This window comes from Tribolium madens, unplaced genomic scaffold (assembly GCF_015345945.1).
Source record: "Tribolium madens isolate multiple individuals breed KSU strain unplaced genomic scaffold, Tmad_KSU_1.1 Scaffold_97;HRSCAF=244;Tcas5.2_LG3a, whole genome shotgun sequence".
NCBI lineage: Eukaryota > Metazoa > Arthropoda > Insecta > Coleoptera > Tenebrionidae > Tribolium > Tribolium madens.
This window is the reverse complement of record NW_025401069.1, coordinates 8695105-8711949: the sequence shown is the minus strand read 5'-3', so window position 1 is coordinate 8711949 and position 16845 is coordinate 8695105. Positions and strand designations below refer to the sequence as shown.

General features: G+C 33.8%; 4 protein-coding genes and 1 non-coding gene across 9 annotated transcripts; 2 read left to right on the top strand and 3 right to left on the bottom strand.

Annotated features, from left to right (window-relative positions):
• The first annotated feature begins 68 nt into the window (after positions 1 to 68).
• Positions 69 to 3398, top strand: LOC123014178 (mediator of RNA polymerase II transcription subunit 24). 3 transcript variants are annotated; one of them, XM_044413129.1, is made up of 4 exons: positions 69 to 128; positions 217 to 847; positions 898 to 2699; positions 2751 to 3398. In XM_044413129.1, exons 2-4 carry the CDS (start codon positions 307 to 309, stop codon positions 3138 to 3140), a joined length of 2733 nt encoding a protein of 910 aa, XP_044269064.1. In that variant the 5' UTR covers positions 69 to 128; positions 217 to 306; the 3' UTR covers positions 3141 to 3398. The 3 variants fall into 3 exon arrangements, with proteins under 3 accessions (XP_044269064.1, XP_044269065.1, XP_044269066.1); XM_044413130.1 differs by having other exon boundaries at positions 69 to 132; XM_044413131.1 differs by having other exon boundaries at positions 84 to 165.
• On the bottom strand, positions 3187 to 7946 carry LOC123014179 (RNA-binding protein 25). Of its 2 annotated transcripts, none has more exons than XM_044413132.1 (11): positions 7574 to 7946; positions 7403 to 7514; positions 7127 to 7351; positions 6793 to 6963; positions 6631 to 6737; positions 5212 to 5354; positions 4400 to 5161; positions 4204 to 4348; positions 3923 to 4157; positions 3553 to 3872; positions 3187 to 3494 (listed from the first exon to the last, which is right to left on the bottom strand). In XM_044413132.1, the coding sequence occupies exons 1-11, from the start codon at positions 7679 to 7681 to the stop codon at positions 3402 to 3404; spliced, it is 2421 nt and encodes an 806-aa protein (XP_044269067.1). In that variant the 5' UTR covers positions 7682 to 7946; the 3' UTR covers positions 3187 to 3401. The 2 variants fall into 2 exon arrangements, with proteins under 2 accessions (XP_044269067.1, XP_044269069.1); XM_044413134.1 differs by lacking the exon at positions 7574 to 7946 and having other exon boundaries at positions 7127 to 7221; positions 7272 to 7351; positions 7403 to 7463.
• A 987-nt stretch (positions 7947 to 8933) lies between these two features.
• On the top strand, positions 8934 to 11760 carry LOC123014418 (luciferin 4-monooxygenase-like). Of its 2 annotated transcripts, none has more exons than XM_044413534.1 (4): positions 8934 to 8966; positions 9782 to 9903; positions 9955 to 10980; positions 11032 to 11760. In XM_044413534.1, exons 1-4 carry the CDS (start codon positions 8945 to 8947, stop codon positions 11542 to 11544), a joined length of 1683 nt encoding a protein of 560 aa, XP_044269469.1. In that variant the 5' UTR covers positions 8934 to 8944; the 3' UTR covers positions 11545 to 11760. The 2 variants fall into 2 exon arrangements, with proteins under 2 accessions (XP_044269469.1, XP_044269470.1); XM_044413535.1 differs by lacking the exon at positions 8934 to 8966 and adding an exon at positions 8999 to 9727.
• A 66-nt stretch (positions 11761 to 11826) lies between these two features.
• Positions 11827 to 11898, bottom strand: Trnae-uuc. Its single transcript has one exon. It is a non-coding gene; the product is annotated as a tRNA-Glu (tRNA).
• Positions 11899 to 13614: 1716 nt separating this feature from the next.
• Positions 13615 to 16233, bottom strand: LOC123014844. Its single transcript, XM_044414128.1, has 3 exons — positions 16066 to 16233; positions 13951 to 14109; positions 13615 to 13898 (listed from the first exon to the last, which is right to left on the bottom strand). The coding sequence occupies exons 1-3, from the start codon at positions 16231 to 16233 to the stop codon at positions 13830 to 13832; spliced, it is 396 nt and encodes a 131-aa protein (XP_044270063.1). The 3' UTR covers positions 13615 to 13829.
• Between the last annotated feature and the right edge of the window lie 612 nt (positions 16234 to 16845).

Genomic DNA, 16845 nt, shown 5'->3' with positions numbered 1-16845 from the left:
AAATTCATTAATAATTTTGGCACATGACAACGTTGTATTGTAAATGTCAAAAACTGCACTTGCGTGTTGTTTGAAAAAATATAATTGTGTTTTTCCTATTACTAAAAATGAGAAAATAATTAAATTAAGTAGGTATACAAAAACACACTCTATAAAACGTCACCAGTTACGTTTTAAGAGTAATTTAATTAAACGTAAAATTTGTATTTTTTGTAGGTTATGGCACGTCAATTGAAATAAACAGAAAGCGATTTTTGCTATTAAACTTATTCTTCTACGTCAAATCTTTAAACACAACTGTCCGAGATGGTAATGGAAACGAAAACTACAAGTAAGACAAGTTGTCTGAAAGCTCTTTTGCTAAAAGCCTGGCGTGAACGCTGGACTGACTTGCAGTGGGGCATTAACATTAAAACGGTTTTGCCGAGAGGCGTTAGTGGCGATGTTTATAACTTAGCTGATTGCATTTTACAACAAGCTGTAGTCGGTGCAGGCGCCAATCAGTTAGTTTTGAGTTATTTGAGACATTCGTTGAGTGCTCAGTTAGTCTCACATGCAGCTGTTCTTCAACGTCTCAGTAAATACAACCAACTGAGTAAAGTTCACTGCGTGTTTAGTTTACTTGAGTTTCTTGAGGGCATGCTTCCCGGTGTAACGTGTTGTGGCAAAGCTGAAGAAACTGTTCTTGCTACAGCAGTTTTGTCAATAGCTTGTTGGCTCTTGACTATTCTATTGCAGTGCAAAGGCACCGCTCATTTGACACAAAAAGCGTCGTTTTTGCTCACTACGCTCATGAATGATGATTTCTATGTTTCGATGATGTGTTTAGCGAGATACAGCGATCCAGGTATGTGTCCTCCATTCTCCATATCAACATTACAATGAAATGAATTCTAGAATTATTTACTGAAACTAACCGCAAATGTATTGAATTAAGGGCGTCATTATCTGATTCTGATGATTTATCAAAATGTATTAAAAAACTGGAAAACATCGACGTTAACATTTTAAGCTTGCCTATTAACAGCGAGAAATGGCCAGGTGCTTTGATCCAGTGTTGGTTGGAAGTGAAACTCGTGGGTAATCCCGGGGCTTCCACTAATTCCTTAGCTGAACAGTTGAGGCTTTTCCAAAAACTCAAAGGTTTTGATGGCCCTCGCTTATTTGCTGAATTGATGAGAGGTAGCCTCTTGGCTTTGTATGACGTAAATCAGACCTCGCATGAGAGCCAATGGGGGGCTTTCGCCTTTTTAAAGGTACCTCATATTCTTCTCGAATTGGCTGGCAAAAATGACAGTAACAGTATTGTTAGTGCAATTGAATTAATGCTGCAACACAGCCCCCTATTAGACGCAATGGACGCAAATAGCTCTTGTTCGAGTTTAGAATGTCTTTTAGGGGAATTAGTTAAAGCGAGGTTGATTACTGAAGTGCAAGTTAAACATTTGTTGGAGAAGAGAAAACCACCAGCGTCTGTGAAGTTGGATACAGCCCCAGCCACGGCGGGGATTCCCAAAGTTATTATTTGTGCAGAACCCACTCTTGCAGGGATTCTTAAAACGCTATCTACAGATTACCACAAAATACAGGATCCCCTTTTGGGAATGTTACATCAAGTATTGACTGGAAAAAGCTTTGAGTTGATTCTAGCTGTGGCTACTGTCCAAGGCCAGCTGCGAATCTTGGTTACAAGACTGATTCGTTTTAACGAATGTTCAAAGTCAGGCGGAGATAAAGCTAGGGCTCAATTGTTTGACATAAGTTTCTTAATGTTGGTCGCTATAGTTCAAAACTATGGAGCAAATGCAGTTTTGGACCCTGATGGAGAATCACTTTTTGAGCAGTGGGTCAAGTCGTGTATGGTTGAACGTCAAAGGCCGAAAGCGCCTGAACAACTTCTGCGTTTAGGAGACCCTGACACAATTGAAATGCTTTTGCAACAGTTCAACGCCGGCGAATCTGACTTCAAACCGAACATCAAATGGCAAGATGTACTCTTTAATATACCTGGAGTTATGCATGAGGTTTTGGTGGCTTGGGAACAAGGTGCTTTGGTGCCTTCGGACGTGAAGCGGATCTTGGACGCCGTCCGTGGCCGCATGTGTTCTCTTCCATTGGCCGCGGCGGCTTGGCTTTGTGCTTACATGCGGACAGCCCCTCAGGAAAACCTCCTTAAACCGGTGAATATGGTGCAACAGCTTCTAGCGCCACCAGCGGCCGAGGAAGACAGTTTGAGGGAGCGGTGGCAACTTACGTGCGAGATAATTCGGAAAATGCAGCGCGATGTCCAGTTGCCTCTCCAGACTAAAAGTAGTCACCACTTGATTTCAAGACAGCCCGCTATTGAACAGTTGCATGCGGCGTGGTCGAGGGCTATTCGTAGAGGATGGCTGGATCACAGCTCCGCTAAAACCTTACACTGTTTGCTGGATACAGCCGGTCCTAGATGGCTCGTGTCAGCAGTCATACAAGAAATGTTAAAGCTGAGGTATCGCGATCAGTTGCAAAGAGGCGTTGATTTGGCTTTGGCAGCGTTCCATGTTGATATCAGAGCATGCACTTTGGAGCTATTATCTCATGTTTTGCCCCAAATGTTGTATAACGATCTCCAGGCAGATTCGCTAATGGAGCCGCATTTAATAGCCTTGGCTTACTTGACAAGTTATTGTGTATACACAGCGTTCGATGCGTTTTCAGAAGTGAGTAAAGAATATGAGAATAGTGATACTTATATTTTCTTTTTTTTTTAGGAACCTGAAGAACCAATGGCAAAAGTCGCGCGACTTAACGAGGGTGAGGATGGTACACTAATAGAGCAACTAATTTCAGCTCTGAGACAACTGATGACAATTTTTGAGGATGGTATCCAAGAAGGTTACATAACTCAACAAACTTATTTCGCTTTTTACTTAATTAAAAGTCTCGTTGAGGTTAAAGTTAACTCAGCAAGTGCTTTGCTAGCTGCAATACCGTCGGCACTTGTGACAGATTTGCTTCGTACTCTTCCCGAACTTTTCACATACCCAATTTTATTGCATCTACATGATGTTTTTAATACTCACGGTCGAAATAACATGGCGAAGGACTTATGCATATTACGAAATTACCATTTGAGGAACGTTTCTCAAGAGAATAACTAAGAATTTTAAAATAGAGATGATTTTATTTGAATAAAGCGTAATTAAAGAAGACTTCAAAATTAAGTTTATTTTTTAAAATCTTGGACATGCTTACATAAAATAAAACTTTTCAGTTTCAACGAACATGACATATCCTGATGCATTCAAATAAAGACAAATGTTTAATACCTGCAGCAAATTATATACTCGATAAATTGATGTACATGAATTATATAAATGTAAACCTAATGTCCATCTTATTATATACATTTGAAATAACTGCTACTTCACTAAACCTAACTTTTTTGCTTCAACTTCATAAATTATCAACCTCCACATTTTAACAACAAAAACTTCGGCTTCTTCATCCAATACCTGAAAATTATGTAATGATTTAGAAACAATTACGTAAAAAAAACACTTAAACACTTACCATCTGGACATCTTGCAAGATGACTTGAGGTTGGGATCCTGCCAACACTTTGGAACAAATAAAATCAACCAAAGTGGGTTCAGGTTCACCAATGTACTCAATAATTTTTTTATTAATCCACGGGCGAATCTTCCTTTCCATCAAACTATTGTCAATAGCTGACCAGTCAAGTTGATAAGCAAATAACGCTTCTTTCTCTGTTGGTATTTTCTCTATTAATGACTTTATGGTCTTTTTCTTTTCCTCTTGTGACTTCAAAGATTCTTCTGATTTCTTCTCACTGTCTTTATCCTTCTTACCTTTTTTGTCTTCGTTGTAATCTGAAACAAATACAATGTGCAAACACATTAACAAAACGAATAATTATTACCAAGTGGGACGAGCTTTCGTTTTTTCACTTGTGTATTACTGTCGTCTTCATCCGGATTAAATACTTCTCGAAGATCAAGTTTCTTTCGTTTGGGTTGTTGTGTTGAAGGACTAAATGTAATTGGTTTAGCTAAAGTAATTTTCATTCCAGTTCCAGTCGGAGGAGGTGGGTTTTCATCGTGATTTGAGGTGAAAGAGTGTCTCGAATCGTCTTCACCGGCTTGCACCTGCGTCCACTGTAAAAAATGTGTAAATCGGTTAATTATAAAAATAATAGCTTACCTTTGTCGATTCTGAATCGTCATTTGAATTAGCATCAGGTTCTGGTGGCGCTGGACTGTAGTGATTATCGTCCATGTCACTATCACTGTCAATGGGTTCTGCTTCAACCGCAGCCAATTCCTGTGCTGCTTGTTGCAATACATATCTGCAAAAGAAAGAAAATAAAATGAGGTTATTAAACACGAAACAAACAGACTTTTCCCTTTCTTCCCTCGCTCTCTGTCTATCTCTTTGCCTCTCAACTTCTCTATAACGATCTCGTTCTCTTGCTTTTTGCCTTTCCAGTTCTCTTTCTTTTTCCTTTTCTTTCTGTTTCCAATGATCCAAATTAACATCAATCAATAATCTGGGTTTGTATTGTTCTTCCTTTTCTCTTTTCACTCGTTCAAATTCGGCGTTTGGATCTTCGTGATCACCTGAGAATATCCTGTTCTTCAATTCTTCAATTTCTTCTTTTTCCTTCTGTCTATCTCTAGTATCAAGTTCTGCTTCTTTGACCCGTTCAGCTAGTCTCCTTTGTAATTCCCTGCCCTTGTAATATTTGATATCATCCCTTTCATCGTCATAATCTTCCAAAAATTCTTTCAATCTCTTTGCTTCACGTTCGCGTTCTTCCTCCTTGAGTCGTTCCTTTTCCCGCTCTTTCTCATACTCCTTCGCTTTTCGGCGTTCTCGAGTCTCCCAAGCCCGAAGTCTTTCCTGATAAGCTGCTTCTTTTTCTCTGGCTCTTCTTTCAGCTTTTTTCTTTTCTTTCGCCTCTTCTTCCATCTCTTTCTCCTTCAACAGATCTTTAGTGCTCTTTTTTTCTTCCCGATCTCGTTCGCGATCTCTCAATTCCCGCTCTCTTTCCCTGTCCCTCTCCCTTTCGCGTTCACGTTCCCTTTCTCGCTCGCGTTCTCTCTCCCTTTCCCTATCTCGATCCCGTTCTCTCTCGCGTTCCCTGCTATGTTCGTGCGTCCTGCGATTATTAACATTATTATCGTCAAAAACTGCAAAAAAACAAATGACCTCGATTTAGATCTTGAACGACGTCTTCTTTTGTCATCTTTATCACGTCTTCGCGGACTGGGCGAATGTGAGGGTGACTTCTCTCGATTCTTCTCTTTTTCTTCTTTTTTCCGCTTGCTGACTTCCTTCTCTTCCTCTTGTTTCTAAAATAAAAACAAACGCCAATTAATCACCTCGACATTATGTTTGATGGTTTTTATTTGAAAAAAATATTTCTCATACCAGTGATGATCAGGTATACGTTACTGGTTTTAAATATTAAAGCTCTTTCAGTTTTATCGTTTTTGTTTATTGCTGACATTCAATGCTGTAACGAGTTAGAAAATTTTAAACATGTTAGTGACTTGGGATTTGATTGCTTTTATATTAATTTATGAATCAACATTATTTCCAAACATTCGAAAATATTATAAAAACGTTGCTTGAAGAGGAGTAAGAATTATTCTTTCTTATGATATTTTAGCATACTTCAAGGTTTTTTATGCGAAAATGCCATAACTTCTTACATTAGAATATAATAATGTAAACAAAGAAAAAACAAATTTTGCAATGAAAGTATGAGCAAATATGTAAAACATGAAGTATCTCACACGTGAAAAGAAACCAAAATTAATGCGTCCATATAAAAACTAAAACTTTTAGACAATAAAAATCAATTAAATCCATACACCCTGTGGGAACAATAAAATAAAAAATAAGAAATATTTTCGAATGGATTACTTAAAAGTAATGTGAAGACATTTCTACATGTACTGTTTTAACTTACTCTTATATCAGACGACATAAATCCTTACTGAACTTGATACGTCCCCAACTTGCGAATCTCCAAAATTTCGACGAAACATATTACACCACGGACTATAACTTACAAATACAGCCCGTGGCACAAAAACTAACTAATATACCAAAAAGTGGACTAATAATAAAGACAATAAAATGTCAACACAAATCGTTACAATAACTTGTTGAAAATTTGAGATATGTGAAATAAAAAAATAAGCAAGACAATTGTAACTATTTATGTATTAACAAAAACAGGAGAAAAATCATGTTTTAAAGTTCGCACACATATTTTGATTAATTATAACAAATAATGATATTATTGAAAGTAATATTGTTATAATAATTAGAAAAATATGTGCGTGAATTTAAAAAGGTACAGTGGAGATAACTGTTGACACGTTACTCACCAACGGCGCCATGGGCCGAACCTAGGTGGGACTGCGTTGCTTCCATTTGCCTGTTTGGTTTCAAGAACCATATGAGCGCAACCTTACTTCTAATGCTTTTCAAAAAAAAACTCAAACCCCCCGCCCTAAGTTTAATTTTCAATAGAAATAACTGAACGTCATATACTTTCCATCAGACCGATTTTTAAACAAATTGACCCCAGTTTTTGTTTAAAAAACTTATACTTACTTTCATGATTTCGCGAAACTTTCCAATCTCCCTTGTAATCAAATCACGTTTTTCTTCCTCAACATCTGCCTCTTCTAATACTTTATGACACTTCTCAATCACCTCCTCTGTACATTAAAAATGTTTAATAAATATCATCAGTACACATTCAAATATGTTTACCTTCTTTCTTTAATTCAAAATTGTTCATTTCATCCTCATATTCGTTCAGAATTTGTTTAATTCTTTCCATAGCCACAGCGTCCAACGCTTGAGTCTCTTCGTCCAAGACATCTTCGTCTCGTTCATCTTGAAGAGGTGATGATCCTTTTTCTTTTTTTCGCCGCCGTTGCTCTGAGAATTATTCAAAATCATAAAATAAAAAATCGATAAATCTACGCAATAATGCACAAAACAAGAAACTTACATTTATAGGTACTTATACAATTTTACTGCTAAATATTGAAGAAAGTACATTAAAATAAAGGATAAAACCACCAAATCAAAAAATATGTACCTTTATATTCATCTAGTACAGTCTTTGTCTTAGCGTCCACCTTCGCCACCAGCCTCTTGTCCCCAACCATGAGATCATGAAGCAACCTAACAGCCCTTAAGCCGGCGTCAGGCCCAGCTAGTTCACAAAAACCAAATGCTTTTACCTTCTTCCAGCTCATGACGTGTCCGCACGCAGCCAAAATTTGACGAATCATTGCATCAGGGGCTCTTTCCGTAATATTACCTGCAAAAGTGTCCCCTAGATCGAAAAAATCACTTTACTTTGCGAACATACCAACAAACACCGTCACTGCAGGTCCCTGCATTTGCTTCAGCTGCTCCCGACTGGCGTTCAGTCTTGGTAAGGCCCGGATTTGTGGGGCGCTTGTTACCTGAATAGGTACCATCTGTCAAAAATTAAAACTTCCACTAAAGACAACATCGAAACAGTGATCTAGAGACTTACATGTTGAAGGGGCATAACGGCAGGCATAAGCGGAGGCGCAGGACCCCCCATTGACATATATGCCATCGGAAGACCCTGCATGATTGGGGGGCGACCTGGATACGACATTGTGTAACTTTACGGGCACGATCAACTTGCCAAACAGGACATCGGATGAGGGGAAGTTCGACCTAAAGAGTGGCTGCTTCTTGTGTGTCTTTTACAAAACACTATGTATTAATTGAATTCTAGTTAATTAATATATTAATTCTGAGAGGGTTTGGCAAATACAAATACGATTTTTTGTTTTCCTCGGTAAAAAAATTGCTAACCGAATCTCACATGTCACTCAACCACAGAACGGCCACCATTTTTTGTGCATTTGACGCGAGAGACGCCATACAAATGTCCCTAGATTTTGGCGGTTGTTTGAATTAAAAGTTACTTCTATCTACATATCTAAAAATAATGATTTTAATTCTTAATTCATTGCTAAAAGATTATATAAGTTAAAGTTAATCAAGTCTATCATGCAGTTGTTTTATATAATAACAATAAGGACTGTATATTGTTTGAAAATGCCAATAACAAGAATAATTTAAATTAAACAAAACAGTGTTTAACAATATATTCAGATTCAAAATTTGTATTCATGCTAACTTAAACCATAATATTTTAATACTTCAAAATGTAAAAAAATAGATTTTAAAATAAAAATTCTACTTTGGCTCCGTACTACGTTTCAGCACGCAGTGTCTAGTAACTTTTATATCACCACTTATTCGATACTCGATGAAATATAAAAAAAAACTTTACCAGCAACAACATATTGTACAAGTTATTTGTTAATTAATTGAATCTGTATTAGAACTAATCAACGTTAAAATATGCTTTCTTAAAAATAGTTTTCATTAAAGACTATCGGGAAAATAAAAGCCCTCTCGCCGCATCGGGCTTTAAACATACCATAATTATTTTCTCGTGCGCAGTAGAATTTTTCATGTTCTTTCCGCAGTTTCTGCGCATCTGGCGCCGAGAAAATTTAGCTGATTTATACCTATCTAAATAAATAAAACTGAACACAAAAATAATGTTAAATATCAATAAAATTAAAAAACGGATAAGACAATAAGTAGAGCAACATTTTTATTTCACTTATTGTTGTCAAAAAATAAATCTAAACAAATATTACAAAACCGAACTTATGCTTCGTACATTTGTGCAGTTGATATGTCAGGTGTGTTACAGCGATAAAAGAGCACCTGTAAATTTCGTACATGCATACAAAGTTATAAAATAATTTTCACGCATTGAAATAAAGATACGGTATATAAACGTTTTCAAATTTTTTTTAAGATACCAATATTTTGCGTCAACTTGTTGAGAGTTATAATGGGTGCTATCCACTACAAACGTAAGTAGGTTACAACGTGTTATTATTGTTACTTTTGGTTTTAACAACAAACTCTTTTCAAATATTAAACATAAAAATATCAAAAGTACTGCATCTTAATTACATTTAAGTAATTGGATACCTACAACCATTTACAACTTGCGTCAACATTCTTTTCTACAAGAATATAGGAGAGAAAATAAAAAAATTTTAGTCACGTTTTTCTTTAGACACCATATTAGGTACTTGGCGACCTGAGAACTAAAATGTTTTATATTCGAAATTGATTACTCTATTGATTTCATCAATAAAAAATTAGTGTTAAAAGAGTAAAAAACGGAAAAACACAGAAAATGTGACCTGTAACTACAGCAACCGGAAACTGCTCAAAAGTAAATGTTCCAAATTTTATAATATATTTGATCATTTCGAGGAGAGTAAAATTACTAAAATTCTTATCAGTAGAGATAGAACATGAGTTATTATTTAAATTCCTAACATCATTCACTCCAACACAATTTCTAAAACAAAATATTAGTTCAAGTACCACTAGAAGTATTGTAATATCTTCGAATTTTTTAAATCGTCAATTTTTGTAAGCAGATAAAATTATTTCATTGTTTACGAATTGGTAGGTAGGTACTTGTACTATAATCGGTGATACAATTACTTTCACCTATAAATACAATAATTTATAAGAAATTTTGAGACACTTGCGTTAAAATTGTTGTGATTACTTACCCACATTTTAAGCTAGCAAAGAAAAATGGTTATTTTACAAGGCAAGTTATTTTAGTGTTATTTAAAATAAAATTAAACGAGACATATACCTGCAGGAAATATTACTGTGTCAGAAGACAACGTTATCACTACCCCAGAGGTGACACGGGAGGCAACAGATTGTTTAGGTCAGACTATGTTTACACATATGAAAAATAATAAGGATAAAATAGCACAGGTATTTTTCTCACTTTTAAAACAGCATTTTTTTATAAAAAAAAATTAACAGATTGATGCCAATACTGGTCAAAAGGACACCTACAGAGAACTACTACAACGTTGTATTCGAACAGCATTACACATGACCGATAAAAATATAACAAAAGACCACATAGTGACTTTATGCACCACGAATCATTTAAATTCGGTCGTTCCCTTCATTGCCACGCAATTTATAGGAGCTCGAGTGGCTTCTCTTGACCCTTCGTTCTCGCAAAAAGAAATGTCCTACTTGCTGAAACAAGTGCGTCCAAAAATTCTATTTGTAATTCCTGAAGTTGCCACAACTATTGAGAATATTCTCAAGGAAATGGATCTGGATTCCGAAATTGTTATTTTTGGAACGACCAACAATTACACCAAATTTTCGGACTTTCTCCGTCCTCATGACAATGAAAATCAATTCAAACCGATCAAAATCGAAAATCTCTTCGACACAGCAATAATATACTTCAGTAGCGGCACATCTGGCCTTCCAAAAGGCATCTGCATAAACCACTACGCTTTTATCACTCAGGTGCTCACCACAACACATACTGAAAATCCTGATTATCAGCACATGGCAAGCCAAGCTATAAGAGTTTCGTTTCCGTTAACGATGCTCGCTTACACTTCCTTGTACTGGGTTTCTGCTGGTGCTTTGCTTTTATCTTCAATAATCGATGGGTATTGCCGTCTAATTTGCTCAGAGTTTGATGGGGCAAAAATTTGGAATTTTTTTGAAAAATATAAGCCAGTGGGTGTTTTATTAACACCAGTTCAAGCTATTGAAATGCTTGCTAAAAAACCTGACAGAAATTTTGACGTTAACAGCATCCTAAGTATCGTCATAATGGGATCAGGAATTTCGAAAGAATATGCTTTAAAATTAAAACAAGAGTTCCCAAAAGCCGACTTCGTTCGACCCTATGGGCAAACGGAAGTCAGTGGTGGTCTTACAGTGTTTAGAGCAAATGATGTTTTGCATAGATCTCTTATGCAGAAAGAAGAGAGGATTGAATCTGTTGGGCTTCCAATTAGAGGCATGTCATACAAGGTATTTAAAACTTTATTTATATTTTGCAAATTTTAAATCAAAGAACTTCAGGTTGTTGACTGTGAAACTAATAAGAATTTGGGTCCAAATCAAAAAGGCGAACTTCGAGTGAAATCAAAATATATCATGAATGGATACTATAACGTGGATTCTTCTGCATCTTTCGATGAGGATGGATGGCTCAAAACCGGGGATGTAGTTTATTACGATGAAGATTACTGTTTCTACGTCGTCGATCGTATTAAAGAATCTTTCAAATACCAAGGCTGGTTTATCGCGCCAGCTACTTTAGAAAATGAATTGCTTAATCATCCTGCTGTCCTGCAAGCTGTGGTCATAGGTATACCTAAAGATGATGGACACCACCCTATGGGGCTGGTTGTACTTAAAGAAAATGTTGACGCTAGTGCAGAAGAAATTGAGAAATTTGTAGAAGAAAGAGTACCAGAAAGACAGAGATTAAGGGCGGGGGTAAAAATTTTGAAATCATTGCCATTGACAGTTACGGGAAAGATAAAGCGAGTGGAAGTAAAGAAGATGATTTTAGGAGAAAATAACGAATAAAAATATCTTTTTCAGTTTATAAATAGTGTGTTTTCGTTTCTTATGATAGTGATGTGACTGACAAATTATCTCAATTGTTTCTTATTGTAGCAGTATTATAAATTAATATTGTTTTATTTAAAGAGATCTAAGGAAAAAATAAATAAAAATTGAGGCATAGAAAAGATCTTAAATTATGTAAACAAGTCATGTAATTAGTAAAAAAATAAAATATGTTATTATTTTTCATTCAAATCTTTGCATTTGTTTACAAATTACTCCTAATAAATATGAAAAAAAAGTTTCCGATACCGGGAATCGAACCCGAGCCTCCTGGGTGAAAGCCAGGTATCCTAGCCACTAGACCATATCGGATATGACTATGTGTGTACCTAACGTGTGATAAGAGGAACATATCCAGTACACTTTATACAAATTTATTTTTACTAAAAATAGCGACATGTTTGTGAATTAAAATTAAATATCGTTTAGCATTATTAAACCAGCAAGAAATGCCAGAAAAATTGCAAAAAGGGAATGGAGCATATTTTTTCTTCGGCTTTTATGTACCTACCTATAATAAGTAAAAACTAAATATTGAAAAAATAAAATATAGTTTCAAGATGGGTACAAATCGTTCTGTTCTATTTTTTTATTTTATACTTGATGCGACGTTATAAAACTCAATCTTTGAACATTAACTTATCGAAATTAATCTAATATCACTCAAAGTACTTTTCGGTATCCAAAAAATGCCTACAAATTAAGATAATGTAGATAAAACAAAATGTCAGGTGTGCAACACAAAAATCATATAATTATTTGATTTATCTTAAGATAACCCACATCCGCACGTGTATTCTCCAAATTCGAAAATAATTGTGCAATTAATTCCATTACAAAAATCAACATTCGGTTATCATTGTATTCCAAAATGGAAAGCAGATCGGTTGACAACAAAAGTAGCATATCCTCCAATTGTCTGATTTGTGCAATTGGTTGGGCTTTAATCTTTTGTAAAATAAACATTTTCAATTGCAAATACAATTGCAATCACAGCTTAAGACACTTCAAACCCCAATTTGAAGTATCAAAATTGTTGCAGATTTTAAATTTTTTCTGCAACATTTTAATCATAACAGCCACCCAAAAAGACATATTTGAAATCAGGCAAAACCTTGAAGCTGAAAATTTAATCACCTTTATGCAAATATCTATAAATATCTGCGCTGTCTATTGCAACACTTGTTACATATTTGCTACAAAATATAAGGTGAAAGAATATAATGGATTATTGAAAATTGCTGGCCGAAGAAAAGATATTCAGAAAATTTATTACCAAATCAAAGGAAGAATGATACTTTTGATTTTGTCATTGGCAGGCTTTGAGATACTAAATCTTTCTTTTTCGTGTTATTTAAACTGGAACAACATTAATAGATGGTTGAGTGTTATATCTTCAGAAATTTCAATGATTTCAATGGTGGCATTCCTAATTTGTTTTACACTAAATGTTCAAATTTACTACAATTTTTTGAACAATTATTTTGAAGAACTTAAAGTAGTACTGAAAGAGGGACAAAAGAATCCAAGTAGTATACAAAAGCTGAAAGCGTTACAGCGTTTGTATATGTCGTTACGAGAAAATTTTATTTTGAATAGAAGGTTTTTTTCACCGAGTGTTGTGGTGATTTATATTGTAAACTCGGTAATACTAAGCATCTGTCTGACATATGTATTCTTTCTATGGGTTAGAAAACGGATTATTTTTGATATACATGATTATCAAATGGTAATAAAATCAGTATTTGTGATTATGGAGTTATTGTATTTTTGTTATGATTGTGAAAAATTGGACAAGCTGATTCAGAAAAATCTGACTTTCTTGTTAAAATATCCTATTAGTGATCACAAAGGAGCTGCACAGGTAAAACGTTAAAAAATTATTAACAACCAAATATTTATATCAAAAATGATTTTAGATTGAAACTTTGATCAAAATAATAATACAGCAAAACATGCACATGAGTGTTTCAGAATTTTTTGTGATTAGACTAGGACTAATTGTTTCTGTATGTAAATTAATCTAATTATTTTAATTGTTATAGTAATCAATTTTTAGGTTATTTCTGCTTCATTTACGTATGTACTAGTTGCCCTACAATTTCATTTATTTTGGTAAAATTATAAATTTATTCTACATTGTAAAAAAAATCACTACCTATAGTAATTCTGTGTGTTCTTAACTTCGAAATTTTCGAAATTTATAAATGGTCAATAACGGTGTACAGTGAAAAAATTAAGTTTTATTTAGTAGACCAAATGGCGTGAAACTGTAGTGCTACAAGGACATAGGTGAGTACCGTTCCTGAAATCTGAAAACGCAATTTAGATTATTTGTTAAATAATCTCTATAAAAGGTTTTACCGATGCGAGTAGTCCTGTACCAACAGTCAATATGTCGGAAATCTTGATTTCCGGTTTCTGTAAAGTCAAAGTAGCAATAAGCATCTCCACTTGTGCTGATTCCAGTTTATTTAATTTGCTGATTGGACATTTAAAAAGAAATGACAATATATCTTGACTCTGAAAAATGTAATTAATTTTATTTAATCATTTTGTTTTACACACCATTACTGATACTTTTTGGGCTTGATAACAAAGAAAACTAAAAGCAACAACAAGGGCTGAAGATTTGAGAATAAGATAAATATCAAATTTCAACCAAACTGCCTCTCCTTCGAAAAACATTACAGAAAAATAAACGTAACCTATAAGCAGCAAGCAGATGTTAACACAGTGAATGATAATAATTCCGGGTTGAAGGAAATTTTGGTTTAGTTTAAAATTGCGTCTTAAGGACATATAAAGGCGCTGGAGTTTTTGAAGTTGTTCGAAATGAGTCAATCCGGAAATTACGTTTTGTTGATAATTTCCATCAATTACCGTAAAATAATTTTCAGGTAAGTCGTTCAAAAATTTCTCAATTTCGTTAAAACATTGGTCAAAGATGTACTCATACATGAATAAAAATTGTATACAGTACAGTCCAAGAGAAGCATTTGAAAGAATAAAAATTTCAATCGTAACCATTCGAACCAAGAATTCGTTACTGACATTTTCCATTGTTAGTTCAACACAAAACATTATGATTTCTTCAATCGTTAGTCCCACAACCATGATCATAAGCATGTTTCGAAGTTGCTTTGCTTTTTGACTGGTTAAGATGACGTCAATTCCGTATTTTATTTTATTGTTTATTAAGACTATTAGTCCATGTGATTCTCGCAGTTTTATCCAATTTTTTAACAAGAAAATAGTATTGATTATTATTGTTGAAAAAGTGTAACTCATTTCTATAAAAATGACCACTTGTTTAGTGTTAAAACTTCCTTCAAGTCGGTTGAAATCATTAATTACTCCATAAATAAGGATAATACTGCAAAGAATGGTTACAGATTTTTGAAGTTTTGAGGATTGAAAATGGGGTCTTGATTGCGGTGTCGCGTGGTAACAGTAGAATCTAGCTTGGTAGATGTTTACTTGATTCATATACAACACTGGACGTGTTGCACAAATAATACAGTCACTTGGTACAGATTTTGGATTTTTTTGTTTCAAACTAATTTTTTTAGACATTTTTCTGAATGATTCATCCAAAATTAGACTATGGTGTTGAGCGATGAGAAAATAATAATAGAGTAGAAGGTGATTCGAGGTGTAATTAGACCAAGTAAAGAACAAATATTATACAAACAGTGACAATATTTATGGTGTTCGACATGTAATCAGAAAGAGATTAGAAATAATTTGTTTTACCACAATACTTTTTTATTTTTTATTACAACTAATTAGCGATTTAATTGGAAATGAATTTATTACGAAAATAAAAAAAAAACTTTTTCGTAACACTAGGTATAACATTCTAGTGGAACTAAACCGGCAAATGGAACACTGTTGGTAGTGGTTCTCTATAAATGTGAAACTATGTATTATATTATTAATCATTATCTTAAAAAAATCTGAATGCCACACGGCCGATATGAAGTCAAGACATCTGACTTATCATAAACCTCGACTGTGACCTCCGTTTACAAACTTTACTCGCGTTTGTTATTTGTTTCATATATGACTAATGACGTTAAAAAGTATATAATATTTAGTTATATGTGTTATGTTAGATATATTATATCTAATAAAGTATAACTACATAATATGGTGAATATAAAGTATGGAACCAAGCGATATTTTTTATTATTAAAAAAATATATATAAAGTAGATTGTTGTAATCCTCAAATCATAACCTTCATGAGAAGAATGGATTTATAGTGGGTTACCATTTAAAAAAAATATTTTTTGTAGAACTCAAAAAAAATCCAAAAAATATTCTTGATAAAACATCAAATCTTTATAGTAGGTACTTTATCATTTATCAATTAGTTTTTCCAAAAAATAAATAGTTTAAGCAAAAAACGTTTAGTTCCATACTTTTTATTTACCTGGTATAACAAATTAAAACTAAATTAATAAAATTTTCTTACCAAGCTGTTGAGCTCTTGTAATTTAAAAAGTACAATTATACTTCCAAAACCTCCAAAGAAACATAGAACAAAGCTAAGCAACTCCTCAATAGTGTAAGGCGTCGACTCTTGAATGAAATTAACAAAGAGGTAGAAGTTTCCGATTAAAAGCAGACATCCATAAAACATAAACAGTATTAGATGTGCTTTAAAAATATGACATATTAAATGAAAATTTAAAAATACACCGTGATGAAAATTTTGAAGTTGTTTGATTTTTTTTGTCAGACCTATTACATTTTTTTCCATTAGAACATGTTTCACTTGTAAATAACATTTTCCAAATAAAAGTAAGTATATTTCTAAACAAAATAAAACTGATATAAAAAAAGACATATTTATAACAAAAATAAGAGAAACTGTTAATGCTTGAAATATAATATCTGAATTAAAATCCCCGTGCCTCCAAAATATTATTGCTATTATTACAGCAAATATTAACAGAACAGGAATGCAAAGATAAAGAATAGAACATATTTTTGTATGAAATACCTCATCAACAATGTGCTTGTTAAATTGTTCAACTCTGTTTTGGATTATACTTAAGATTCCATTAAAATGTATGATTTGATTTTTTTGAGTCAGTTTTACATTGATGAAAAAGCAACTAAGTGCAAAAGTATCAAGAAGTATTAACAATGAAGTCAGAAATTGATTGAAATTTTTTGTATCAATTGTGAATATCGATAAGAGATATTTGGCTGTGAAAAAAACTGTTATAATGAAAGCACATCGTGACAA